This window comes from Bos indicus x Bos taurus, chromosome 8 (genome assembly GCF_003369695.1).
Source record: "Bos indicus x Bos taurus breed Angus x Brahman F1 hybrid chromosome 8, Bos_hybrid_MaternalHap_v2.0, whole genome shotgun sequence".
NCBI classification, from domain to species: domain Eukaryota; kingdom Metazoa; phylum Chordata; class Mammalia; order Artiodactyla; family Bovidae; genus Bos; species Bos indicus x Bos taurus.
Window position 1 is genome coordinate 30,950,094 of NC_040083.1, and position 26,808 is coordinate 30,976,901.

At 37.9% G+C, this 26,808-nt stretch overlaps 1 protein-coding gene across 12 annotated transcripts in view; it reads left to right on the forward strand.

The window, feature by feature from the left end:
• MPDZ (multiple PDZ domain crumbs cell polarity complex component) overlaps positions 1 to 26,460 on the forward strand; it is a 175,244-nt gene extending 148,784 nt beyond the window's left edge. For 7 of the 12 annotated variants that reach the window (XM_027549240.1, XM_027549242.1, XM_027549247.1 and 4 more), the window contains 14 exons: positions 5,175 to 5,349; positions 8,286 to 8,431; positions 9,165 to 9,248; positions 9,429 to 9,622; positions 11,806 to 11,953; positions 14,488 to 14,574; positions 15,353 to 15,443; positions 16,031 to 16,108; positions 16,350 to 16,393; positions 17,185 to 17,307; positions 18,552 to 18,656; positions 19,202 to 19,314; positions 20,104 to 20,227; positions 22,097 to 26,460. In XM_027549240.1, coding sequence (XP_027405041.1) covers positions 5,175 to 5,349; positions 8,286 to 8,431; positions 9,165 to 9,248; positions 9,429 to 9,622; positions 11,806 to 11,953; positions 14,488 to 14,574; positions 15,353 to 15,443; positions 16,031 to 16,108; positions 16,350 to 16,393; positions 17,185 to 17,307; positions 18,552 to 18,656; positions 19,202 to 19,314; positions 20,104 to 20,227; positions 22,097 to 22,243 — 1,659 coding nt within the window. In that variant the 3' untranslated portion in view covers positions 22,244 to 26,460. The remainder of the gene's footprint in view (positions 1 to 5,174; positions 5,350 to 8,285; positions 8,432 to 9,164; positions 9,249 to 9,428; positions 9,623 to 11,805; positions 11,954 to 14,487; positions 14,575 to 15,352; positions 15,444 to 16,030; positions 16,109 to 16,349; positions 16,394 to 17,184; positions 17,308 to 18,551; positions 18,657 to 19,201; positions 19,315 to 20,103; positions 20,228 to 22,096) is intronic. The other 5 variants (XM_027549243.1, XM_027549245.1, XM_027549248.1 and 2 more) reach the window with 1 other exon arrangement.
• Positions 26,461 to 26,808: the final 348 nt, after the last annotated feature.

Here is a 26,808-nt window from a genome sequence, read left to right on the forward strand (position 1 = left end):
AGTGCCAGCCTGGGCTCCCTGTGTCATATAGCAACTTCCTGTTAGCTATCTATTTTATACAGGATAGTATAAATATGGCAGTGCTACTTTCTCAATTTCTCCTAGCCTCTCCTTACCCACTGTGTCCACAAGTCTGTTCTCTATGTTTGCGTCTTTATTTCTTTCCTCTAAATAAGTTCATCAGTACTAGTTTTCTACATCCCATATATATGTGTTAATATATGATATTTGTTTTTCTAACATCACTCTGTATAACAGACTCCAGGTTCATCCACCTCACTACAACTGATCTGTTCCTTTTTCTGTCTAAGTAATAATCCTGTGTGTATGTGTGTGTGGTAACTGCGATTTCTTTATCCATTCATCTGTCAGGATGTCTAGATTGCTTCCTTGTCCTAGCTCTTGTAAATAGTGCTGCATTGAACATTGCGGTACATGTGTCTTTTTGACTTGTGGTTTTCTCAGGGTATAAACCCAGTAGTGTGATCGTTGGGTTTTATTGCTGGGTTTTTATCTGGTAGTTTTATTCCCAGTTTGTTAAGGACTCTCCATACTGTTCTCCCTCGTGGCTGTACCAGTTTACATGTCCACTGACAGTGCGAGAGGGTTCCTTTTCTCCACATATTCTCTAGCATTTTTGCTTGTGGTTTCTTTTGTTTTTGTTTTTTTTAATAATGGCAATTCTGATTGGGGTGAGTTGATACCTCATTGTAGTTGTGATTTTCTTTTCTCTAATAATGAGCTATATTGATCATCTTTTTATGTATTTATTGGCCATCTTCTTATATATCTTCCTTGGAGAAGAAGATATCTTCTTTAGGTCTTCTGCCCAGTGTGTGATTGGACAGTTTTTGTTTTTGTATTATTGAACTGTATGAGCTGCTTGTGTATTTTGGGATTAATCCTTTGTCAGTTTCGCTTGCAGTTTTTTCTCCCATTCTGAGGTTTGTCTTTTTATATTATTAATAGTTTAGTTTGCTATACAAAAGCTTTTAAGTTTAATTAGGCCCCGTTTGTTTATTTTTCTCTGTTTCCAGTACTCTAGGAGGTGGGTCAAAGAGGAGCTTGCAGTGATTTATGTCAAAGTGTGCACTGCCTATTTTCCTCTTAAGAGCTTTATGGTTTCTGACCTTACATTTAAGTCTCTAATGCATTTTGAGTTTATTTTTGTGTATGGTGTTAGAAAGTGTTCTCATTCTTTCACACGTAGCTGTCCAGTCTTTCCAGCACCACTTTTAATAATTGTATAGGTTTTATTCTTTAACCCACATGTGTGTGTTTTTAACATTCCATTTGGCTTGATTCTTCTCTTGCATAGTTTTCTTTATCTTGCTTTTAGCATAAATGTTCCCATTTTATTAAAAATGTTTATGTAAGCTGCTTCACGTTGTCTATAGAAACAGAAGTATGGCATTGAAACATGTGAAATGTCATGTATGAAACGAGATGCCAGTCCAGGTTCAATGCACGATGCTGGATGCTTGGGACTGGTGCACTGGGACGACCCAGAGGGATGGTATGGGGAGGGAGGAGGGAGGAGGGTTAAGGATGGATTTTCTTTTAAAAATTTAAAATAAATAAAAATTGAAAAAAAAAAAAAGAAAAAGAAACAGAAGTAGTTCATTTCAATCACTCGGTCGTGTCCGACTCTTTGTGACCACGTGGACTGCAGCACACCAGGATTCCCTGTGTATCACCAAATCCTGGAGCTTGCTCATACTCAGTCCATCCAGTCAGTGATGCCATCCAACCATCTTATGCTCTGTTGTCTCGTTCTCCTCCTGCCTTCAATCTTTCCCAGCATCAGGGTCATTTCAGATGAGTCAGGCCTTCAGGTCAGGGGGCCAAAGTATTGGAGCTTCAGCTTCAGCATCAGTCCTTCCAATGAATATTCAGGACTGATCTCCTTTAGGATGGACTGGTTGGATCTCCTTGCAGTCCAAGGGACTCTCAGGAGTCTTCTCCAAAACCACAGTTCAAAAGCATCAATTCTTCAGCACTCAGCTTTCTTGATAGTCCAGCTCTCACATCCATACATGACTACTGAAAAAACCATAGCTTTGACTAGACAGACCTTTGTTGGCAATGTAATGTCTCTGCTTTTTAATATGCTATCTAGGTTGGTCACAGCTTTTCTTCTGAGAAGCAAACATCTTCTAATTCCATGGCTTTAGTCACCATCTGCAGTGATTTTGGAGCCCAAAGGAATAAAGTCTGTCACTGTTTCCATTATTTCCCCATCTATTCTCCATGAAGTAATGGCACCAGATGCCATGATCTTCGTTTTCTGAATGTTGAGCTTTAAGCCAACTTTTTCACTCCTCTTTTACCTTCGTCAAGAGTCTATTTTTTTTTTTCACATTTTTTTTCTTTTTTTTTTAAATTTTATTTTATTTTTAAACTTTACAATATTGTATTGGTTTTGCCAAATATCAAAATGAATCCGCCACAGGTATACACATGTTCCCCATCCTGAACCCTCCTCCCTCCTCCCTCCCCATACCATCCCTCTGGGTCGTCCCAGTGCACCAGCCCCAAGCATCCAGTATCGTGCATGGAACCTGGACTGGCAACTCGTTTCATACATGATAGTATACGTATTTCAATGCCATTCTCCCAAATCATCCCACCCTCTCCCTCTCCCACAGAGTCCAAAAGACTGTTCTATACATCAGTGTCTCTTTTGCTGTCTCATATACAGGGTTATTGTTACCATCTTTCTAAATTCCATATATACTGTATTGGTGTTTTTCTTTCTGACTTACTTCACTCTGTATAATAGGCTCCAGTTTCATCCACCTCATTAGAACTGATTCAAATGTATTCTTTTTAATGGCTGAGTAATACTCCATTGTGTATATGTACCACAGCTTTCTTATCCATTCATCTGCTGATGGGCATCTAGGTTGCTTCCATGTCCTGGCTATTATAAACAGTGCTGCAATGAACATTGGGGTACACGTGTCTCTTTCCCTTCTGGTTTCCTCAATGTGTATGCCCAGCAGTGGGATTGCTGGATCATAAGGCAGTTCAATTTCCAGTTTTTTAAGGAATCTCCACACTGTTCTCCATAGTGGCTGTACTAGTTTGCATTCCCACCAACAGTGTAAGAGGGTTCCCTTTTCTCCACACCCTCTCCAGCATTTATTGCTTGTAGACTTTTGGATCGCAGCCATTCTGACTGGTGTGAAATGGTACCTCTTAGTGGTTTTGATTTGCATTTCTCTGATAATGAGTGATGTTGAGCATCTTTTCATGTGTTTGTTAGTCATCTGTATTCCTCTTTGCTTTCTGCCATAAGGGTGGTGTCATCTGCATATCTGAGGTTATTGATATTTCTCCCAGCAATCTTTATTCCAGCTTGTGATTCATCTAGCCTGACATTTCACATAATGTATCTGCATATAAGTTAAATAAACAGGGTGACAATATACAGCCTTGATTTACTCGTGCTCCTGTTTAGAACCAGTCTGTTGTTCCATGTCCAGTTCTAACTGTTACTTCTTGACCTGCATATAGATTTCTCAAGAGGCAGGTCAGGAGGTCTGGTATTCCCATCTCTTTCAGAATTTTCCACAGTTTGTTGTGATCCACACAGTCAAGGGTTTGGCACAGTCAGTAAAGCAGAAGTTGATGTTTTTCTGGAACTCTCTTGCTTTTTTGATGATCCAGCAGATGTTGGCAATTTGCTCTCTGGTTTCTTTGCCTTTTCTAAGTCCAGCTTGAACATCTGAAGTTCATGGTTCACATATTGTTGAAGCCTGGCTTAGAAAATTTTGAGTATTACTTTGCTAGCATGTGAAATGAGTGCAGTTGTGTGGTAGTTTAAACAGTCTCTGGCATTGCCTTTCTTTGGGATTGGAATGAAAACTGACCTTTTCCAGCCCTTGACCGCTGGTGAGTTTTCCAAATTAGCTGGCATATTGAGTGTAGCACTTTCATAGCATCGTCTTTTAGGATTTGAAGTAGCTCAACTGGAATTCCATCATTTCCACTAGCTTTGTTCGTAGTGATGCTTCCTAAGGCCAACTCGACTTCAAATTCCAGAATGTCTGGCTCTAGGTGAGTGATCACACCATTGTGATTATCTGGGTCGTGAAGATCTTTTTTGTACAGTTCTTCTGTGTACTCTTGCCACCTCTTCTTAATATTTCTGCTCTGTTACCATACCATTTCTGTCCTTTATTTTGCCCATTTTTGCGTGAAATGTTCTCTTAGTATCTCTAATTTTCTTGAAGAGCCCTCTAGTCTTTCCCATTCTATTGTTTTCCTCTATTTCTTTGCATTGTTCACTTAGGAAGGCTTTATCTCTCCTTGCTATCTTTGGAGCTCTGCATTCAGATGGGTATGTCTTTCCTTGTCTCCTTTGCCTTTAGCGTCTCTTTTCTCAGCTATATATAAGGCCTTGTCAGACAACCGTTCTTCCATTTCTTTTTCTTGGGTATGGTCTTCATCACTGCCTCTGGTACAATGTCAGGAAGGAACCTCTGTCCATAGTTTTTCAGGCACTCTGTCTATCAGATCTAATCCCTTGAATCTCTTTGTCAATTCTACTGTATAATTCTAAGAGATTTGATTTAGGTCTTACCTGAATGTTCTAGTGATTTTCCCTACTACAGGTAGGGAAACTACAGGTTCTTCAGTTTAAATCTGAATTTGGCAATGAGTTCATGATCTGAGCCACATCTATTCTTATTTTTGCTGATTGTATAGAGCTTCTGCATCTTTGGCTGGAAAGAATATAATCAATCTGATTTCGGTATTGACCATCTGGTGGTGTCCTTGTGTAGTGTCTTCTCTTGTGTCGTTGGAAGAGGGTGTTTCCTATGATCAGAAGTGGGTAAAGCACCCCATATTCTTCTAAGGTTGTAAGGATCCAGAGAAATGAACAGTATTAATTAGAAATGTTACAAGTGAAAGCTCTTTCTTATATAATGAAGAATATAGTCTGAAGTAGACTTTTTGGCCTTAATCAGTATCAGGAAATTTAAAAAACTAGAAACTGCAGCCATTCTTTCTTGACCTCTTGAGTCCTGGCAGGGAAAAAGTTTGCCTCTGACTCTTCTCTCAACCATAGATGTTTCCAATTACAGCTATCATAGTGGCTTTTTTTGTGTGTAAGTCTACTAACTTGCCTTTAATTTTATTTCTCCTCCACCCCAACCCCCTGCCAGTTTATTAACCTTCTGAAAACTGCAAAGACAAAAGTGAAATTGACGATTCGTGCTGAGAATCCAGACTCCCAGGCTACTACTTCAGGAACTGGTACAGCCAACGGAGAGAAAAAGAGCAGCCCCCAGTCTCCAGTGGCCCCACCGTCTAGCTCTCCGGAACCAGAGCCCATGCGAAGTAAGGGCTTGTCTCATGATGGTTCTCACACATGGCATGTTCAGACTCGGTATCAAGTCCCTGCTTGGGAGCCATCTGCCTGTATGTAGTCCACTGCTTGATAGGCTGTAGTCCGACAGCATTTTGGTGAAAGGATGGTACAAAGAGAAGGGATCTGGTGCTGTACATTAACCAGCCATAGAACCTTGGGGAACCCATCCAGCCACTCTAAGCCTCTGCTCACCCAACTCTAAGACAAAGGAGTGATACTCTTTGCTCTCCAAGGACCTTTTGCTAAGAGTATCTGTGACTCCAGGTATCTTACTAATACATGAGAGATCTCATTTTGTACATTCCTTGTTTATACTACTGAATAAGTAATGTAACTTCTTGGAACATCAGTATTCTCATTTTTAATATGGATACAATGATACCACTTCATTGGTAGAATCAACTTTGCCTGGCACTATATCAAACTCCTAAAATGTTGCTCATTGCCACATGTACACAGTGGATATGAGTTCTTCCTTTGGGTGTAAACAGCAGATACTGTTGAAGAGAACGAAGTAGATGAAATGGTTGGATATGGAGCTTGGGCTGACCATTTCACATGTCATTGAAATGTCAGTCTCGTACATTGAGGCAAATTATTCCTTTGAGGTTCTTTTTCAGAAAAATCACACTGATTTTCAGTAAAAGAATACATTTCAAGCTTTGTGGCATTTAAAAAAAGTAGTTAAAAACACTTTTTCTGCATTTGGAGAAAAAAGCTCTTTTAGTTTCTAAACTGAAACTTTCAGTTCTTTTGACAGGTTTTTAATGAAACAGCAGTTTAAAACATTTGTAATATAATTGGTTTAAAAGTCTGTTTTTATTTTTATTTTTTTTCTAATTTTATTTTATTTTTAAACTTTACATAATTGTATTAGTTTTGCCAAATATCAAAATGAATCCACCACAGGTATACATGTATTCCCCATCCCGAACCCTCCTCCCTCCTCCCTCCCCATACCATCCCTCTGGGCCGTCCCAGTGCACCAGCCCCAAGCATCCAGCATCGTGCATCGAACCTGGACTGGCAACTCGTTTCCTACATGATATTTTACATGTTTCATTGCCATTCTCCCAAATCTTCCCACCCTCTCCCTCTCCCACAGAGTCCATAAGACTGTTCTATACATCAGTGTCTCTTTTGCTGTCTCGTACGCCGGGTTATTGTTACCATTTTTCTAAATTCCATATATATGCATTAGTGTACTGTATTGGTGTTTTTCCTTCTGGCTTACTTCACTCTGTATAATAGGCTCCAGTTTCATCCACCTCATTAGAACTGATTCAAATGTATTCTTTTTAATGGCTGCATAATACTCCATTGTGTATATGTACCACAGCTTTTAAATTGAAGTATAGTTGATTTATGATGTGTTAATTTCTGCTGACTCAGTTGTATATATATGTGTGTGTGTGTGTGTGTGTGTGTGTACATATATATATACACGCATTCTTTTATATTCTTTCCATTAGAGTTTATCCTAGTACATTGAATCGGAGAAGGCAATGGCAACCCACTCCAGTACTCTTGCCTGGAAAATCCCATGGACGGAGGAGCCCGGTTGGCTGCAGTCCATGGGGGTGCTAACAGTCGGACATGACTGAGTGACTTCACTTTCACTTTTCACTTTCATGCATTGGAGAGGAAATGGCAACCCACTCCAGTGTTCTTGCCTGGAGAATCCCAGGGACAGGGGAGCCTGGTGGGCAGCCGTCTATGGGGTTGCATGGAGTTGGACACGACTGAAGCGACTTAGCGCCTGCAGCAGCAGTACATTGAATATAGTTCCCTGTACTATACAGTTGGACTTTATTGCTAAAAAATCTTAAAGTAATAAACATCTAATGGAAGTAATCCTTTATTTAGAAAGACTGAATAATTCTCTAAAATGTTAAAAAATATAGTAATTTTGTAATTTTTCAATATTAAGTTGATCCCTAAATAGCATGTCTGTAAACATATAAGATGCTAAATGGAAACATAGCATAAAGGAAAATATCTTTCACCTCTTCTTACCATTTCTGGAGCAAGAAACTAGTCTGCCTCTGATTCCTAAAAAGAACGTTTTCTCTAAAGCTAATCTATCAAGTCTACCAACTTTCTCTGAATATGCTATTTGCTTATGAATATTTCTTTGAATATGCTTTTTGGTATATCACTAAACGTAATATGAAGACTCTCATACAGCAGAGTATGAGATTATATTCTCCTTATTTTTTCATAATCCAATCTTATTTATTTAATTTTGAGCATATATGCACCAGTATTTAATATTCAAGTTTATAACACATTGAGACATTAAGAAACAAACTTCCGGTGGGGCTCACTTAATGTGTTATAAACCCAGATATTAAATCTGGTTGCATGTATGATTTGATTACAAATTTGATTACATAAGGAGAAAACCAAATCAGAAACCTAAAAAGCCATGAGTGGCAGGCACCATGACCAGAATTACTGATGTTCTTTATGTTTTGTCTTCCCTGAATGTGAGTTAGGTCTCCACTGCATATCTCAGTTCTAAGTTTTACGAATCAAAATTTCTTAAGAGATTTGTTTGGCTCCCATGAAACAGAATATCAGAGTGAAACTAGCAGCTGAGTTCAACTCTGTTCTCATTCCTTTTACCTATTATCTCCAGTAATTAAAGAAAAATACAGAATAGTGCAGAAAATAATTTACAGGTAATTTTGTACCCACTACACTAAGGTAACAATGATGATGTAATTATTTGTTGGATGGTTTTAAACACAACTAAAAGATTACGGTGGAATCGAAGTCTTCTTTGTCCCCAAACTCGGGCCCATGTTTCTGCTCCATCCCCCAAGGCAACCAGTGTGGTGAGTTTGATGTATATGCCTTCTGACCAATTTTTATTTGTATTTCACTTTAAACTTACTTTTAGGTACAAGCAGGTCGTCAACACCAGCAATCTTTGCTTCTGATCCTGCAACCTGCCCCATCATCCCAGGCTGTGAAACAACTATTGAGATTTCCAAAGGGCGGACAGGACTGGGCCTGAGCATCGTTGGGGGGTCCGACACACTGCTGGTGAGGGTGCAGTCAGAGATGCTCCACATATGCAGCCTCTTCAGTGGTCCCTGAGAGGTCACTGCAGGGAAATTGCCATCAGCCGTATGAAATGAAATACAAAGACTTAGGCAGTGTACCATTTCTTGTTACTTTAATTTGTGGGGCAATTACTCATTTACTTTGAGTAAGTCAACACTGACTTAGTAATATTCCTTTATACTTGTGATTGTGCCCTTTAGGTTCAAAATGTTTGTGTTAGTTTACCAGTTCCTGCCATATTTTAATCGTCTTTTTACTGACTGGATATCATTGGGTTAGACCCGTACTGAGAAAACATTTGATAAATTGGATAATTTATAGACAAAAATTTCTAATTGTCAAAAAATGCATTTAAAAGCCATTCATTCCACTTATAGATAGGAAACGTGAGGCATATCTGTTAATTTCATTTGTGGATAGGAAAGGTGATGTGTATCTATTATAAATAAGTGTGTGGGTGATTTATGTATTTTATAAATTTTTTCTTTAAAATTCCCTGTCATTTGAAAGACATACAAATTTCTTTAAGACTTGCAGCAACTTGTCTTGTTATGCTTTTCTTTGAATTTTGGTGCATGCCTCACATACAGATATAGTCAGTGTATAACCCTTATCAGTGTCTCTAAGAGTACCGTGTGCTTTGACTGCATTTCTGTTCACCATCCCTAGGGAGGATGGGGTAAAGCATGGTTTGTTTTGTTTGTGCCCTTAGGGTGCCATTATTATCCATGAAGTTTATGAGGAAGGAGCAGCATGTAAAGATGGAAGACTCTGGGCTGGAGATCAGATTTTAGAGGTACAGAATGCTGTGCATTTGACCTTTACCTCAAAGGAAAGGCAACTGTGGAGAGGGTGGTCTTTGTTTCTCTCCCTGCCCCTTCCTTTTCTCTTTCTCCCCACCCCTTCCCTTTTCCATCTTTCTTCACTTTACTCAACTCATCTACTTCCTCACCATCTGTGTCCCTCTTCTGTACAGGTAAATGGAATTGACTTGAGGAAGGCCACACATGATGAAGCAATAAATGTCCTAAGACAGACACCACAAAGGGTGCGCCTGACGCTGTACAGAGATGAGGCCCCATACAAAGAGGAGGACGTGTACGACACCCTCACCGTCGAGCTGCAGAAGAAGCCAGGGAAAGGCCTGGGGTTGAGTATTGTTGGTAAAAGGTATGACTAATCAGGGCAAAGGCAGTGATTTCCTGGAAAGGATTGAACTTAAATTTCTTTGAAGAGTACTAGTAGTAGTAGAATCTTTATCACCTGCTTGTGTTCTGTAGGTAGCTACTGTCAGCTGATGCTGGGAGGGATCGGGGGCAGGAGGAGAAGGGGACGACAGAGGATGAGATGGCTGGATGGCATCACTGACTCAATGGACGTGAGTCTCAGTGAACTCTGGGAGTTGGTGATGGACAGGGAGGCCTGGCGTGCTGCGATTCATGGGGTCGCAAAGGGTCGGACATGACTGAGTGACTGAACTGAACTGAACTGAACTGTCAGCCCATGCAGCAGTGGAACATCAGAAGATACTAATTTAGACTTTTTTAGTCGGTATTAAAAGATGCTTGCTCCTCGGAAGGAAAGCTATGACCAACCTAGGCAGTATATTAAAAAGGGCATCACTTTGCTGATAAAGGTCTGTATAGTCAAAGTTGTGGTTTTTCCTGTAGTCGTGAATAGATGTGAGAGTTGGACCATAAAGAAGGCTGAAAGAAGGCTAATTGCCAAAGATTTGATGAATTGTGTTGTTGGAGAAGACTCTTGGAAGTCCCTTGGACTGCAAGGAGATCAAACCAGTCAATCCTAAAGGAAATCAAGCCTGAATATTCACTGGAAGGACTGTTGCTGAAGCTAAAGCTCCCATACTTTGGCCACATGATGTGAAGAGCCAACTCATTGAAAAAGACCCTGATGCTGGGAAAGATTGAAGGCAAATGGAGATGGGGGCAACAGAGGATGAGATGTTTAGATAGCATCACCAACTCAATGGACATAAATTTGAGCAAACTCCGAGAAATAGTGGAAGACAGAGGAGGCTGGCATGCTGCAGTTCATGGAGTCTCAACGAGTAGGACATAGCAACTGAACAACAGCAACAAGACAAAAAGGCATTTGGTAATTTTGAGTACCTGCTGGGTGCCAAGAGATCTCTAAGGTTCTGGGAAATAAAGTTAAAAGAGGCATGAATGCTAACATCTGAAAACTCAGTTTGGTAAATGAGAATTAAATATATTCTTGCAACAAAGGAATCTATTAATGAGAGGCAGAAACATATTGTGAGGAATCCATGGAAGCAAAGGAGAAAGGGATCATGTGACCTTATTTAAGGAAAGTAGGTTAGGAAAACTGCTTTATAAAAAAAGTGCCTGAGATGAAGCTAAAAGTGTGATATGTGAGAGGTGATCTAACAAAAGGAGAAGGAGGATATTCTAAGAAGCATCAGCATGACAAGAGCACACCACCTGAAGGAAACAGAGAGTGTAAATTAAGAGGCCTGGAGTAGTAGGTCAGTGAATTTACATAAATTGAATACCTAATTTATTTAAATATGTATATATTGGTAATGTTAAAAATAATTTAATCTAGTAAATTCCAGCACAGTTATTCTAAAGATGGGAAAACCGTATCACACGATGAAATGACTTGTTTGAGGTCAAGACCTTGGCAAGAAGAAGTGATGCAATTAAACCTTACTAAATGTTTCTACATGGTCATCTTTATATCTCAACAGGAAGTCATTGAGTTATTTTTACTTTTATGAAAAGAAGGTTGTGAATAAGCTTAATAGTTGTTCATTTTGCATAAACCTATCTTGTATGAAAGTTAGACCCGTAATGATTTAAATGAGACATCACAGCAAAGGTATGTAATTTTGAGTAACAAATGGTTTTAGTTTGAGACACATCCGTTGTTTCTTTTAAGTAATGTTAATGATGTTGTTGATAATAGCAACATATTTATATAGGCACAGGTCAATATCCATTCAAGGCTTCAATATAGTGTAGAAAGAACAATAGATTTTTCTCCCGGTGACTGACTCTTAAGTCCCTTTTTTTCCATTTAGTAGCTATGTGACCTATAAAATGTGCATAATAACCACTTCTACTCACAGTTTTTAAGTGTTGAATAAATATGCTTATGAAAGATATGTTTAATCTATAAAATATTATAAAGACATAAGATACTATTATTATACAAAATTCTCAGCTTCACAAGTGTTGATAAAGCAATAAGACTTTTAAAGTCATAAAAATAGAAGTAAAATTTTCAATTCTAAAATGTTAGCCTTTTTAAGCATTGCATTCCAATTGGGAAAAAATAATAATGGTGGTATTTAAAAATCACACTTACAGAAATGATACTGGAGTGTTTGTGTCCGATGTTGTCAAAGGAGGCATTGCAGATGCTGATGGGCGACTGCTACAGGGAGACCAGATACTGACGGTGAATGGAGAGGACGTCCGTCATGCAACGCAGGAAGCCGTTGCGGCTCTGCTGAAGGTAGAAATCCAGTGCCATAGATGGTTATGTGTAATAGCGTAGGAGAAGGAGGAGCTGCCACATGCAACAAGTATTCATTTAATATGTTCTCTCAAATAAGACATATGTTAGACAACATACTTCAGTGGTAAATCTCTACACTTATGATCAGCTCTTTATTATATGGTTATGTATTTATAGAGTAGTAGTAAGTATTTTCCCCTGGAGAAGGAAATGGCAAACCACTCCAGTATTCTTGCCTGGGAAATCCCATGGACAGTGGAGCCTGGCGGGCTGCAGTCTGTGAGGTTGCAGAGTCAGACACGACTGAGTGAGGGAGCACACACAGTAAGAAGAATTATGAACTGAATATCTGTGATCTTAGCAGATATTTTATCATAAAGTGATTGTTATGTGGTTCTTTTCTTGAAAGAAAAGCACATCTTCAGGCCACAAAAGAGGAAAAAATGTCTTTATGTCAATTCACCCCGCCTCCATATTTATATCTGGATGTATTCTTAGGACCTCTGGCATAAGGGGAGAATCTCATACTGGCGGGGATGCTCCCACAGAAAGGCGGGAGATCAGAGGGGGCAAGCAGAGTACCTCTGAAAGTCATGCTTTCTGGACTGCCCCGCCCTGCCCTAACCCTTTACTGGGCACACTAAGTTGGACATCTTTATATTGAGTTGGCCAAAAATTTCATTCAGGTTTTTTTTGTACCATCTTATAGAAAAACCCAGATGAACTTTTTTGCCAACCCAGTATTTCCCCAGAGATGAAGAATGCATAAGAGTGTTTGCAGATTTACCTGGCAGTTCCTTCAACAGTTACCATTGTTGTTAATTCAGTAATTATAAGGCCTCCATCCCAAGGTATAGCTGCTAAGCTTAAATACGTTCGTTTTACATTGTGAAGTCTCTTTCCTCCAAAGTAAATTCCATGAAGAATCATTTGCTGATTGGAAAGGCAGCACCGGTCTAATTTAAAAAGTGAGTTATAAAATACAGGCTGGTCACTTAAAAATACAGTTCTTGGAGATTTAGATGTATTTCCTCTCAATTCTTATCTCATTGTTTTCCTTTACCTAACACGTGTTTTTATGACCCGAAGTGTAGTTCAAAGTTGACTAGACACCTGTTGCCATCAGAATCCATGTCGTGTGGTACACGTTCAGTAACATGAGCATATAACTTCATGATATTATTAAGCAGCAGTGGATAATGTCAGAGGTCTCAGATTCTAGTCAGAACCTCTTCAGTTGTTAAGCTGAGCTTCACAGAGGGATTTCAAGTGAGCATATTGTAGTTAACCTCTGGTTTGCATAGGACCTGGTATGTATATATAAATTTAGTTTTTAATAAAGCATACTTAAAATATCATTTCTTCTTGGAGTTATTTTCAAAAAATAAAGTAATTAGAGTTCTTTAAGGAAAAGTCTCTTCCTTCAGGAGATAAATTGAAAATGATAGTTAATTCTGTGAGACAAAAACCTCTCAAAGATACAGAAGGAGGCATCCATAATGTAACATAGATAATTTTAGAACCAGTTAAATCCTCATTTAAAAACCAGTTTGCCAGTATATGATGAGAGCCTTAAATATCCCTGTAGCTTTGCTATTTGTAACTGCTGCTGCATTTTGTTGTTTTGACTTAGTAATTCTTCATTTTAAAGTCTTGCATCAGTAATCCTCAGTACACAAAAAATTTTACATAGGTAAAGTTCATTGCAGTGCTCTTTGTTATAATGGAAAATCTGGAAGCAACACAGTTGACAATACTGCATGTGTTTGACATTTTGATGAGCATTGTATGTGGATTATTCTATCACAGCAGCCTATAATGATCTCTGTTTTTTAAAATGCAGAGTAAAAGACTTATCAAGGTAGATGTCTGTTAAGTTCACACAGCGAGTAAATCACACAGACTGGATTTAAACCAGTGTATCTGACTCCAAAAAGCCGGTTCTCACCCCCCTCATTTTGCTGCTTCCACATTAGACTGTATAGCACTTCTTGCATGCCTGTGATTTATTTGTAAAGGGCAACAGGGAAATTTTCCTCAATCTCATTTGATGTCTACAGCAGTATGGCTTAAATATTGCGTAATAGGTCTATTCAGGTGCAGTGTGGCAGTAGAGAGCTTATGTTATCTGAGTACCTCTGCTATTGAAAGCAAAGCAACTTGTTGCAGCAGTGGTTATTTATTGCTTTTGTTATGTTGTTTAAAATCCAAATTCCTTAGCTCATTTGGCTCTACATTAGTGTGTTGCATGAGAGAATTGGTTGATTCTCCACTTCTCTTTGCCTGGACAGACACCCTCTCCATGTAAATCATGAGCTAGTAAGACAGACTACTACTGATTTGTTGTTACAGTTTTTACTAGTTTTAATGTTTTAGAAAAACCTTTCCACAAAGGATGGGAGATATCCTTGCCTGTAGAAATTCCAAAGGAAACATGACTTTCAAAAACCCAGCCGTAAAGAATAAAGTGTAATCCTAAAGCTGACTGTAGCATTTTATTTAAATGTTTCTGTCAAACAACCTCCCCCTAGTGTTCCCTAGGCACAGTAACCTTGGAAGTTGGAAGAGTCAAAACTGGTCCATTCCATTCGGAGAGGAGACCTTCTCAAAGCAGCCAGGTACGTAGCTGTGGAATTCCTCAAGGTGATGCAGTTCACAGGCCGAAAGGAGTTCAAAGATGGCCTTTCCTGTCAGTCTGTCCAAGGTCCTGTACGCAGGCCTGGCAGCATGGCATAGCAGCTAGGGTACAGAGTTTGAGAGATGGGAATGGACAGGCAAGCAAGGTAAAGCTCTTAAGTAGTTTGTGAGTCATTCTGAGAAACAATCCCAACCATTCTTCTTTTCTGACATGATTCTTTTTGCATAATCTCAAAAGTGAACCAATTAATACATTATAAAGCCTACCAAGATAGCATATGTTTAAACTATTCTTATAGCAAACATTTATCAGCCAGCATTCAACTGAAAAGAATCTTGTGTAGGTGAACTGTACAACCTCACCACTACATATAAAACACAGTGATAGCCTGTCTTAAAGACCTCACAGTCACCCCTAAATGATTACCATTTGTTTCCTGTCCCCTGGCTCTATTTCTGCAGTTGTGTAAGTTCGCATCTGTGTGCAACTAGATTAAATTTAGAGAAGATTAGCTTGGGTGAGATTATGTTGGAATCAAATTCTTTTACCTTTAATTAGTTATGTCGCTGGGCACATTCTTCCTTAAAAGAAAACAAAACTCAGTGGAAACTGTTTATATTGATTACCTTTCTAATTATCAAACGCTACTATTGCTTAACAAGTATTTCTAAGTGCATTAAAGTAATTATGAAATAAGTCATACTTAAGGGGTATTATTACTTCCCAAACTCTCTAAGACAACTGTTATGTCTTTGTAGATGAGTGAAGCCAGCCTGTCCTCATTCACTTTTCCACTTTCGGGATCCGGTACACCTGAGTTACTGGAAAGTAGTTCAAAGAAGAATGCACGTAAGATTGGACTGAAACGTTGAGCATGATTTACTGGATTGAATTTTGGCCATCAACACTGGTTTTTTCCCCCTGTTTTACTTTACCTCTGAAGCTTTCTTCCCTCTAAATCATCCTAAACTCTAACATAGGTGCAAACACGAGTGCCTGCAAAAACTGAGAACAGCGTGAAGCAATGCCTGTGGCAGCGTGTCCCATTGATGTTTTCCCTGGGAGACCTACTAACATTAGAATCAGTATTCTGTCATTTTTTTCTTACGAAGAAGATTGGTGTGTTTTATTTTTATCCCTGTTCTCTATTTAATGTAATAGCAATAAATCAGAAGATGCCATTAGTTGAAGCCATCTATTTTTCATAAGATTGCAAAAATGTTGATTGAGAAAATGAATATGATCCTCCTGTGTTTTAATTACATGAAATCATGACGCAGAGGGTTTTTTGGCTTGGAGCATCGGTTGAAAGTTGTTCAAATTGAAGAAACTAACCATATGGCAGTCTCTGTGTGCAGTGTGACTAATATTCTAGAAGTTTAGGCACTTAAGTCCATGGATTCTTGTTAATGTTTCCATGACTTTATTCCTCTCAGCTGTGCACATGTGTCTCTCTGTCCAAAACACATCCTGTCCTTGCCTCATTCAGAGTGGATTATGCAGTTGTATAAGCGGTGCGTGAAATAAGAAGGAAGATATGGGATGGTGTGCCATTTTTTCAGTTGGGAGCCCCTCTGTAAGACAAATGTAATCATGTGTGCTAGTAACTTTGAACACCCTATTTCCAAAAACATTGGGATACCTCACTTAGGTACTTAGTCCCATTTAGTTTTAGAATCAACTAAAATTTAAACTATTATTAACATTAAAAATGTGTTAATAATCATATTTTTCTCTTGTTTTTTTCATTTACAGTGGCATCTGAAATACAGGGATTAAGAACTGTTGAAATTAAAAAGGTAATGGGGAGAGAGAAAATAGTATACACGCTGATGGCTCCAAGGTCGTCTGCATGTTTTCCTGTTAGCTGCCTCACTGCTTTATGGGACCATCTGATAAAATATGTATTACATGCAGTGAAAATAGCACAATCTAGACTCTGCTGAATTTCCTTGTTTGAAAAATCATTTTTGGTATACCCTTTTTTGCCCAAAATGGTATCAACCCAGCCCCACACAAAATATGCCGGGCCTCTCTGACTTCTTTTATGGATCAGTAAACCTTTGCCTTCTTCAGACTTTCAGAAGAAGTTTCCCATTCTTCTGAAACAGATTCTTCTGACAGCTATGTACAACAGAGAAAAGAAAAGCAAATTTAAGTGCTGAGCACGCTTGTAGACACTTCATACCATTGCCATTTCATTCAGTAGTCACTGCAGCTCTTTGTAAGAGGCCCGGTTATTTCCATTTTGTCCATGAAGAGCTAGAGATTCATTGAAAGCAGTGGACTTGTTCCAGGTCCCAGCATTTGTTAGTGTGGGTTTGAGGCTTTGAATGCAGGTCCCTGTTGTCCTCATTCCCTGTAACATGATTTTTATTTAGCCTGTTGTGGTTTCTTTTACCTCCCAAACAGATGCTTAGTTTTCTGTCACATTAAGGACTTGTATCAGATAAATTAATGCAGTTTTCTTGGGCATCCTTTTCCTCCCTCAAGTCTAGATCAGAAATAACTATAGAACTCTGTGCCAAAGAGAACAAAAGCCAATGAAAGATAACAGTTTGACCAAAATACTCTGTCTCTCCTGTGGCAGGGGCCCACTGACTCATTGGGTATCAGCATTGCTGGAGGAGTGGGCAGTCCACTGGGTGATGTTCCTATATTTATTGCGATGATGCACCCGAATGGAGTTGCAGCTCAGACGCAGAAACTCAGAGTAAGTTCTACAAAGTCCCTGGTAGCCTTAGCAAATCTGCCAATAGGTTTTATAAGCCCTTTGCATCTGGCCAACTGTTGCAAGCAGTTTGAAATGTCTCTATCAGCTTTTAAATCAGCTAATCTGGCTGCAACAGGGGTTGCTTTGAGTAAAAAATGAAGAAATTTTAAAAGAAGAATTTGCTGTTGTAAGCAATTTGTCCATAAATGAAATGGGATAATTTGTAGTTGTTTTTTAATATTTTTATTTGCTTGAAATCCTGTGGAAAAAGTTAAAAGAAAGCAGAAAGTACTCTCAGAAAGTATTGGCAGAGTGAAGTAAGATTATTTTTTTGAAGTGAAATTTTTTATTTACATGTCTTTTTGGTATTTTATTAAATTTCAAATTATCATTTATGTTGCATTTATTTTATTTATCTGTTTTGCAGAAGTTTGATGTAAATGTGGTTTATAATGTGAAACTACAAAACTTGCTTCAAAATTGAGGGATTTTTCATTTGTAGAGCACTATGATAGAATTTATGCTAACTGCCCAGTTCTGAAATCATGAGACTATTCCATTAGTAACTCAGTCTCTACACAGTAAAATCTGTATGGCCTCATGCCTTAAAATTGTCTCAAACAATGACCACTGTTTGGAAATGCTATGTAAATCAGTAATGGTTCAATCTCCCTTTGATATGTGAATTTCTGACTAGCACTTTAGAACTAATTGTACGGATAACACAGGGGTTAGAAAACTTTTTCTGAAGGACTTTTCTCTAAAGATGAATATTTTAGACTTTGCAGGGCTTATGTGTCTGTATTGCAGTTACTCAACTCTACCCTGTGAATGCAGCCAAATAATTGTGCCTGTCTTACAACCACATTTTACTTACCAAAATAAATGGGGGGCCAGTCTTGGCCTATCAGCCACAGTTTGCCAACCCTTGACTTATAGTCACAGATAATGTATGTAATAACAATATCCAGAGGAATTCCTGTTCACAAATGATAACAGATGCAGTGTTCTTTGGGAGAAATGCAGAGAAGGGAAGTCTGGTTCACTGTCCCTGGTCCCAAAGATGATAGAACATAGCCATTATGTGCAGCTTCTCTCTGTGGTTGCTGCTGCTAGGAATGGGAGGTTTCCTTGGTTATATTTCTGGTGCTGATTAGCAGTATATGTGTCGCGTGGAGGCTGGGGAAGCAAATGGTCCCCCTCTCCATGGCTTTGTAGTAGATGGCTATTTCTCTCCATCACAGGTTGGGGATAGGATTGTCACTATCTGCGGCACATCCACTGAGGGGATGACTCACACCCAGGCAGTTAACTTACTGAAAAATGCCTCTGGCTCCATTGAAATGCAGGTAAGATTTTTATCCCAACTCTTCCGATTGTGAGTAGCTTGAGGACACATGAGCTTTGATGTTAAAACTATAAAGTGAAATTTCCTGCTCGTATTTTATTTACTGTTTCCCTTGAACAGAAATGATTACATTGAGAGTTCCAAGAAAGTACATAGGAAATACATTCTGTCACATTTTTTTCTTAATGTATGTATTATTTCATAGTTTTTATATCTAAGGGGGAAAATTCTCAGTCTTGGCAGAATATGATTAATTGCTGAAATTTTCAGTGGTGTGATTGAGTGGCTTGTATTCTAAAGATCTTTAGAAATCAATTGCATGTGATACCATGTTTGAAAGCATCAAGAACTTGATAGAATGGAATCAGTAGAATATCCTTAGTGTCAAAGATACCTCTGGACCTTATGAAATTTATGTTAACAAAAATGATTAAGTGAATGATGAAATACACATTTTTAATCCCAGTGCTCTTTTTGAAGAAGAATTACTGATGTCTTCCTAGCCACATGAGCGTGTTTTTCTATTTATATTTCTTCTGTGTTCAGGTGGTTGCTGGAGGAGATGTGAGTGTGGTCACAGGTCATCAACAGGAGCCTGCCAGTTCTAGTCTTTCTTTCACTGGGCTGACGTCAAGTAGTATATTTCAGGATGACTTAGGGTGAGCTCGCATACTATCATTTGTATGTCCCTATGAGCCACATCAAGGTGAAATGATGGGAGATAAAGTATAAAATCTGAAAGCCAGGTGTGTCTAAGCTCTTTAAGTTTGGTATGGATTTAGTTTATCAAAGACAGGTAGGTAGGTAGATGACAGACAGGCATGTATGTGTGCTACTGCTCTTCCTACATTTTCATCTCCTGAGTTTTTTGAAGGAACATTTTAGTCTTGGGGTCAGTCTATCCTTTTAAAAATGTCTATATTACCTAATCATTTAATAGATCATACTTTTGAGTAAAAAAACTTGACAATTACCCAAAACTTGAGTACAAAAGAATTAGAATATAGAGAGAGAAGAGAGGAGCATATTAGAAATTTTAAATTATTTGATGCTGCTTTTATTTTGTTTATCTATTTTTGTCTCTGAGCTTGGGAATACTGATGTTTATGACTTATTCCATCTTAGTCTTCGGTGCTTGTTCCTCTCACTTTAAATGAACTGGAAAAAGAAAGAGCTGCTACAGTGTACAATGAGAAGTTGCCATAAATATGTTAGGTTAAGGGTAGTATACATGGGTAATAGAATCAGGGAGTTAAGTAGGACTTTATTAGATTATGTAAATTTAAGATATGTAGCACAGCAGACACTGACAATTGAAGCATCCCCGAATACCCATGGTTTTCTCACTGTTGGTGACAGAGAATTATATCAGCTTTAGGTGGGTGTCAGATAACCCATTGATATACATAGAAGATCTAATGGCTCTTGTTTTCTTGCCTTTTCTGTAGGCCTCCTCAGTGTAAGTCTATTACCCTAGACCGAGGACCAGATGGCTTAGGCTTCAGTATAGTAGGAGGATATGGCAGTCCTCATGGAGACTTACCCATTTACGTTAAAACAGTGTTTGCGAAGGTAAGCTTTCAAATTTTAACTACCCTTTCCCCCCCAAAATGTTCACTAATAGTGGTCAGCAGCTGGCTTATTAGTTTATGGCCTGAGGTAATGCCAAATGGTCAACATTTGATTATTTTCTTGCACAACTCCCTACAGAAACAGGTCATTAAGTATTTTTGTCCAATTTGAGGTTTAGTTATGTTTAAAGGAATATAGGCTCAAACTGAAGTTCCATGGGTGCTCTCAACAATATACATAAAATTCATGAACTTGAGTTAGACAGTCAGGCCTGATTGTTTTCCTTTGCAAACAAGATGCATATAGTTGAATGTCTTTTGAAAATAGGACATTTTAAATATGTGTATGTTAAAGAGCTCTGGCATTTCTTTTTTTTTGCATTTTTTATTGTGAAATATAAAATAGGCACAGAAGAGTACATGTAATACATATGCAGAATAGCTAAGATGTGTTTATTTTGCAAGTTTCATTTCATTAAATGGAATAGAAAAATAACTGCTAAAATTTTTTGCGTATCCAGCAGCCCTGTCACCTACCACAAACGAGCTATGTGTATTCAGTGTATGTGGATTCAGTGAAGAAAAGAAAACCATTATATATAGTTATAATCATATAGCATCCTGTTGGATGGGAAGAATGTTTAGGATGCAAGTTATTAAAACATTAGTGAGGCTGTTAAAATAATTTAAACCCATATAATTATTATTTGGTAATTTGTTGTGAAGACAATTTTTAGGAACTATAAAATTAGATGAAATTTCCTACAGGAGAAAATTCAGATTCTCAAAATTTTGCAGCACAAAGAAACAATATGTTTAACCTACTAAAAGATTTCATTTAGGGGCTTTAGATTAGTGTATCATTCTTTTGAGTACTTACCTATGGAGGTTTCATTCTATTATTATTTTTTAACCAATATAAAGTGCTATATCTATAGCAATCTAACAATAAGCCTATTTTGTGAGATTTTTTTAAAGCCATTGGTATGTCCAAAAACACAAATAGCATTTGCCAGTAAATAAAAGAGTCATGCAATCCTTTTTCTCAGCCTCAGAACAGTTTATTTAAGGCATGCTAGTTAGAGCATATTTTAAGAATTTCATCATTATGGATTCCTCATTAACTTTTCCATATTTTTTATCTTATATTTAATTGCATAATTGCCTACTGTAAGTATGCCTTAAGATAGGGTTCTTCTACAAACAGCAGTGTCTGTGTTTAGTCTTAATCATTTAGGGCCCATAAGGAATATGAAGACTCCATCTACGCTTGGGAAGTAAAGAATCAAGCAGCTTAAGCTTCCTTTTTGAAGCCACAGAAAGAATTAGGATTAGAGTTTGCATGACTTGGGCCTCATCCTGCGCTTGTCAACATACATGTGGGCTTTTGTGCTTCTGCAGAACTTTGGGTTCAGTGGCCCTCATGTCATTGTCCTATAAAACTGCTTTTGTCCTACAAAACTGCTAATCCTTTGTTTTCTTTCTGTAGGTCTTCTTTACAGGATAAAAAAAATCTTGGATTCTATGAAATCATTCCTACTAGGCATATTCCCAAATATTCTTTATTAATTTGAGTTCCCACCAACTGCTGTGCTGAACAGCCAAAAAACCATCCAACTAATCTACTGACTGCTAAATTCTCCCTCAAATTGGAATCTCAGTGCTAAAGCCATTTAGGAGCAAGGCTTCCTTTGTGTCTGTTCATCATTGCTTAATGGCTGTGGAGCACCCGTGGAGCACTGAGAGCAATGTGTGTGTACACGCAGAGCAATTTACATTCTTGTTTGGATCTTTTTCTGTTGTGTAGCTGTGAGGCAGCATTTTTTTTTTTTTTTTTTGAGTAGTAAATAAGCCCACTTTATAATTGCAGGGAGCAGCCTCCGAAGATGGCCGTCTAAAGAGGGGTGATCAGATCATTGCTGTCAATGGGCAGAGTCTGGAAGGCGTAACCCATGAAGAAGCCGTTGCCATCCTTAAGCGGACAAAAGGCACTGTCACTTTGATGGTTCTCTCCTGAATTTGCTGCCAGAATTGAGCCACTACAACTTCTCCCTCTCATCCCACACTATAAAGAGAGTGATCCTGCACATTCTTCCCAGGCTGTGTTCACTGGGCTCTTCAATACTGTAGGAAAAAAAATAATATTTAAGTTTGTTTTGTCATATGGAAATGATTTTCTTACTGACACCCTAGCATCACATTCCCATTCTCTTTATATTTTGTGATGCAAACTCAAAGAGAAGGGCTCTTTGTTTGCATAGATAAAGCTGGTCTTTCTTCCTGAAGATACCTGACATTTTATAATCAGGTGGGCAAATTTTAATGTGTGATCAGTGGTTAGTAGAGAAAGAAAAAGTCACTCAAAAGCTAACCGAGGAAAAGTGGCTTCATGAAATTAAGGTGAAAAATGAAAGTATAAGGAAGAAAATCTCGAGTTTTATAAAAATGTATTTTGTTAATCTACCTTCTCTCCCCACTTCTAACTAAGAAAAGTTGTACTGAAAGTCTTTAAAAATTCTTTCAATATTTAATTATTTTAAATATTACTTATTAAACATTGCATCTCCTAGCTCTAATATATACATATATAGTTTTCTCCAAAAATGGGCTTCATGATTGAGTAAAATAGCAGCAATAGGAATCAATGTCCCTAAATTTGTAAAGAAACCATTTATTGCACATCTTGAGGTTCATTTTCATATTTTACATCACCTTTCTATAAGTAAAATGATGGCCTTGTCCTGTATTGACTGTGGTTTCTCTAGAAAGCCTCCATGCTAACCATGCAGGAGCGTGGAAGGGTCTCTGAATTGTCAGTGCTGGTATTAAGGGATGCTTTGCTGAAAATGTGTCTGTGTGCTGTGCAATTGGTTTTCAGTTAGTATTAATCTTAATGACAGAGAAAAAAGCAATGTGTTAGTAATTATTTTGGTTGTATGCCATTAGTAAATTGATAGAAAAATTAAGGGGATTAACATAACTTAATTTCATTGCTTTATATTAACATCTTATAATACAATAGTTTAAGAATAAGGGAAACAGATGGAACTGTTTATTGAGACAACTGGTGAGGAATTATCATGTGTTCATTCCCATTTTAGAGCGTGAAACTCCTACATTAGAATATATAAAGTCATTTTGAATATTATCTATATTTGTAACAAAAGTAGTGTACAGATATTTTATTACAGCACTTTTGTGTAAATGCAGAATTGAAGTGAATAAATAAGTTTCATGGTACACCAAAAAAAAAAGGCAGGCATATTATTTTCTGTTCTTTTCACTGGGAAAGAGCCTTATTGTTCAAAATTTGCAATTTAAAATTGGTTTTTATCATGTCTAACTGAACATATGGTGTCCATAGTTACAGTTAGAGGAACTTTGGACAACTGCATTATGAAAAGCTCAATGTTTTTTATGCCCAGATTTTTTATGTTAAAGATTCATAAACTCTGCATAGAGGAAGAAAACAGTATTGAAGAGAGAGAGGTGTTGTGCCTGTATGTGCTTTTCTGAAATGCTATGAGTGAAGCAATGTTTTGAATTGTTCCTTAGAGGGATCAAGAATTAAAGCATGTTCAGATAGAAAAAGTCATAATGAAAATTATTCTTAATAGCATGAGAAATATGAGTTGAACACTGAACAAGGAATTGGGGAACCTTTGTTCTGCCACTTCTTTCCCTAATTAACTAATGAACATATGCATTCCCTCTGATTTATCTCCTGTGTGAAGTGATAGGTTATTTTATCCCAAATCTTATTGTCAAGTTCTAAAATATAAAAATTCTGTGATTCTTAGATATACAAAATGAATGGATAGAGCTACATGTTCCAAGAATTCAGGAGATATTCTTCCCAACTAACTCTTGTAAACTGAGATACCTGATGCTGCAAAATACATTTCAGGATCCCAGTGACACAGTCAACTTCTTAGTCGCCAAGGAATGGCCCTTCAGCATGAAGGCATGTCAGGATCCTCTCATGGTTGGCTGCTGGAAGCTGAGCCACCCACTTTTATGTTTTAACTAGCAAAGGTCTTATGGAGGCCACTCTGTGGCATGCCCTAGGAAGGCAAGTTAACCAATGAATGTTGGCTTGAGTATGTGTGTGAGAGTGCTACAGTGACAGCAGCCCAACAGGTAACTGTACTATTCTGTGTAGCATTGCCCCCAAAATTATGTCTCCCAGGAACCTCAGAATGTGACTTTATTTAGAAACAGGGTATTTGTAGATGTAGTCAGTTCAGTTAAAATGAAGTCATGCTGGATTATAGTGGGCCCAAAATCCTTAAGAGAAGGCCAGGCAGAGACAGAAAGACATAGAAGACCATGTAAAGATAGGGAACAAAAAACAAACAAAAAATATCTGCAGCCACCAGAAGCTCGATGAGACTAGGAAGAATTTTTCCCTGGAGTCTTCGGAGACACCTTGTCCCTTAATTTCAGACATCTGGCCTCCAGAACACTGAGAATCAATTCCTGCTGTTTTAAACCACCTCATGTGTAGTACTTTGCAATGGAAGCCCTAGGACACACTTAACAGAGTATCTTGGATGTTTTTATATTCTTAGCTACCATTGCTGTGCCTGGCAAATACGAGAGACTGTATACATTTTTATTCAGTATGTAGATGATTGAATTATAAGTTGTGGTTAATTTCATGGTATTACCTTGTTTTAGTTAAGCTAGCTATGGCCTTTATATTGAATTCAAAACAAAGCAGTGGGAATGCCACTTAGGGGTGTGGAATACTAGGGGAAAGCGTCCCTCCTGAACTGCTGTTAATTAACAAAGTCGAAGCATGTGGACACGAAGAGAAGGAGGGAAGAAAGGAAGGAAAAGAAGATTTGAGAGGAAAAGAATATAGATACATCAGCATTGGAGAATGACAGAGGCTTATGCTTCTTATATTATTCCTTCTTGGAAACGTTAAGATTTCTCGGTGGGGAAGGAAGAAAGTGTTTGAGCAAAGAGTTTGAAGACTTGAACATTATAGTATTAATGCCAAATGCAACTCAAGACCATGTACAACTCACGATTGTGGCTTGCCTGTAATAGGTTCAGTATATTTGCTTGTGTGATTAAATCACATTGATGAATGCCAGACATTTCTGGTTTCTTTGTGACATCTTCTGAATGATGATGATGGTGAAAATGATGATGTGTTTAATTTCAACATCTACTGATACATAGCAGCTGATGTTGCAGTGTGGTGTAGCAAGTCAGTAGAACCCATTTATCAGAATAGTGATGGAATTGGAAACATGAAAGATTAAGATTCATGAAAAACAAGAAAAAGATTTTTTTTTCCCATTTTAAGGCTTTTGATAAAGCAGATTTTGATTGATTCAAAGAAGCAAAGGAAGCTCTTCCCTGCTCTGAGATTACTGTGCCAAGCTGCCTTAGATCTGGCCATCTAGCTTACTGTCTGAGAATGCCAGACGGTGATTTAGTGCCTTTCTTCAGATCTCCATTATGGTGAGTGGAGAAGTTGAAAGGATGCCTGCAGGGAGACGAGAATCAATAAGCTTTTGAGGTCTAGGTGTGGAAATGTCAAAACTATCATCACCTGCTTTCAGCAGCCCTGGTGTGTTGTTTCGTGTCAGTGACAAGTATTCTGGAATGCATTTGATTTGTGCAAAGATGTTCCTCAACTTTGTCTACCAAAAAGTAATGTTTAACTTTGACTCTTCCTAAAGGGAGTTATTTTATTTTTACAGCGGGATTGGACTCTGTTACCTCAAGTAAAGAAAAAATGTTGGCGGCAGGAACATTTCTAAATGAAGTGTGTGGAGACTAGGAAAGCAAATATGGTTACTATGATTTTTGTATAATTGACCTTGCAGCTTTTTGCCTTCAAAATATAGTTCCTCCATTTTATGTAAATTAGAAAAAAATTTTATCATTTTTCTAGGAATTTTATTTAGCATTCAAGTACTGGTAAGTTCAGTCATAGGCCCTACAAAGGAATTCTTTCAAGACAGTGACAGACAATGGTAATGACCTCAGTATTCTCTCACTGAAAATGTTTCTTGATGTTTCAAAAAAAATTACAACCATCATCAAAAAGGCAGCTTCTAAGAGGGTGCTTTAACTTGTTCATTTAATAAAGGACATTTTTTGGAAAGTTGTGTCATTTGCTGATTCTTCGTGATCGTTTCTCCCTCCTTCCGACATCCTTCCCCTCCTCACATGTGTATTTTCTGAAATAAACAATTACCCTTGGAAAACCTACTCTTTCTCTTTTTTTCTTATTGATGTATTAGAAGTTGTGATTTTTCACGTGAGTCTACCCTGAAGTATTTGGCATTCAAAATTCCACTCTCTAAATTTCATTTCCCTAAAGGTCTTTTATGCATTCAGTAAAACTTAACAGATTTACCTTGCTTTGGAAAATTAGATAACTGTTTAAACCATGCCTATGATAAGCTGTCAAGGAATGTGATGGTTATTGTAGTGGTATATCCTGAAAGACATAGAGTAATATAAATTCAGTAGCTTTCTTTAAATAGATTTGTTTTCATTTTTATATAACCATATCATTTTGCTTCTGAAGTTGGATGCAAAATAACATCACCAATT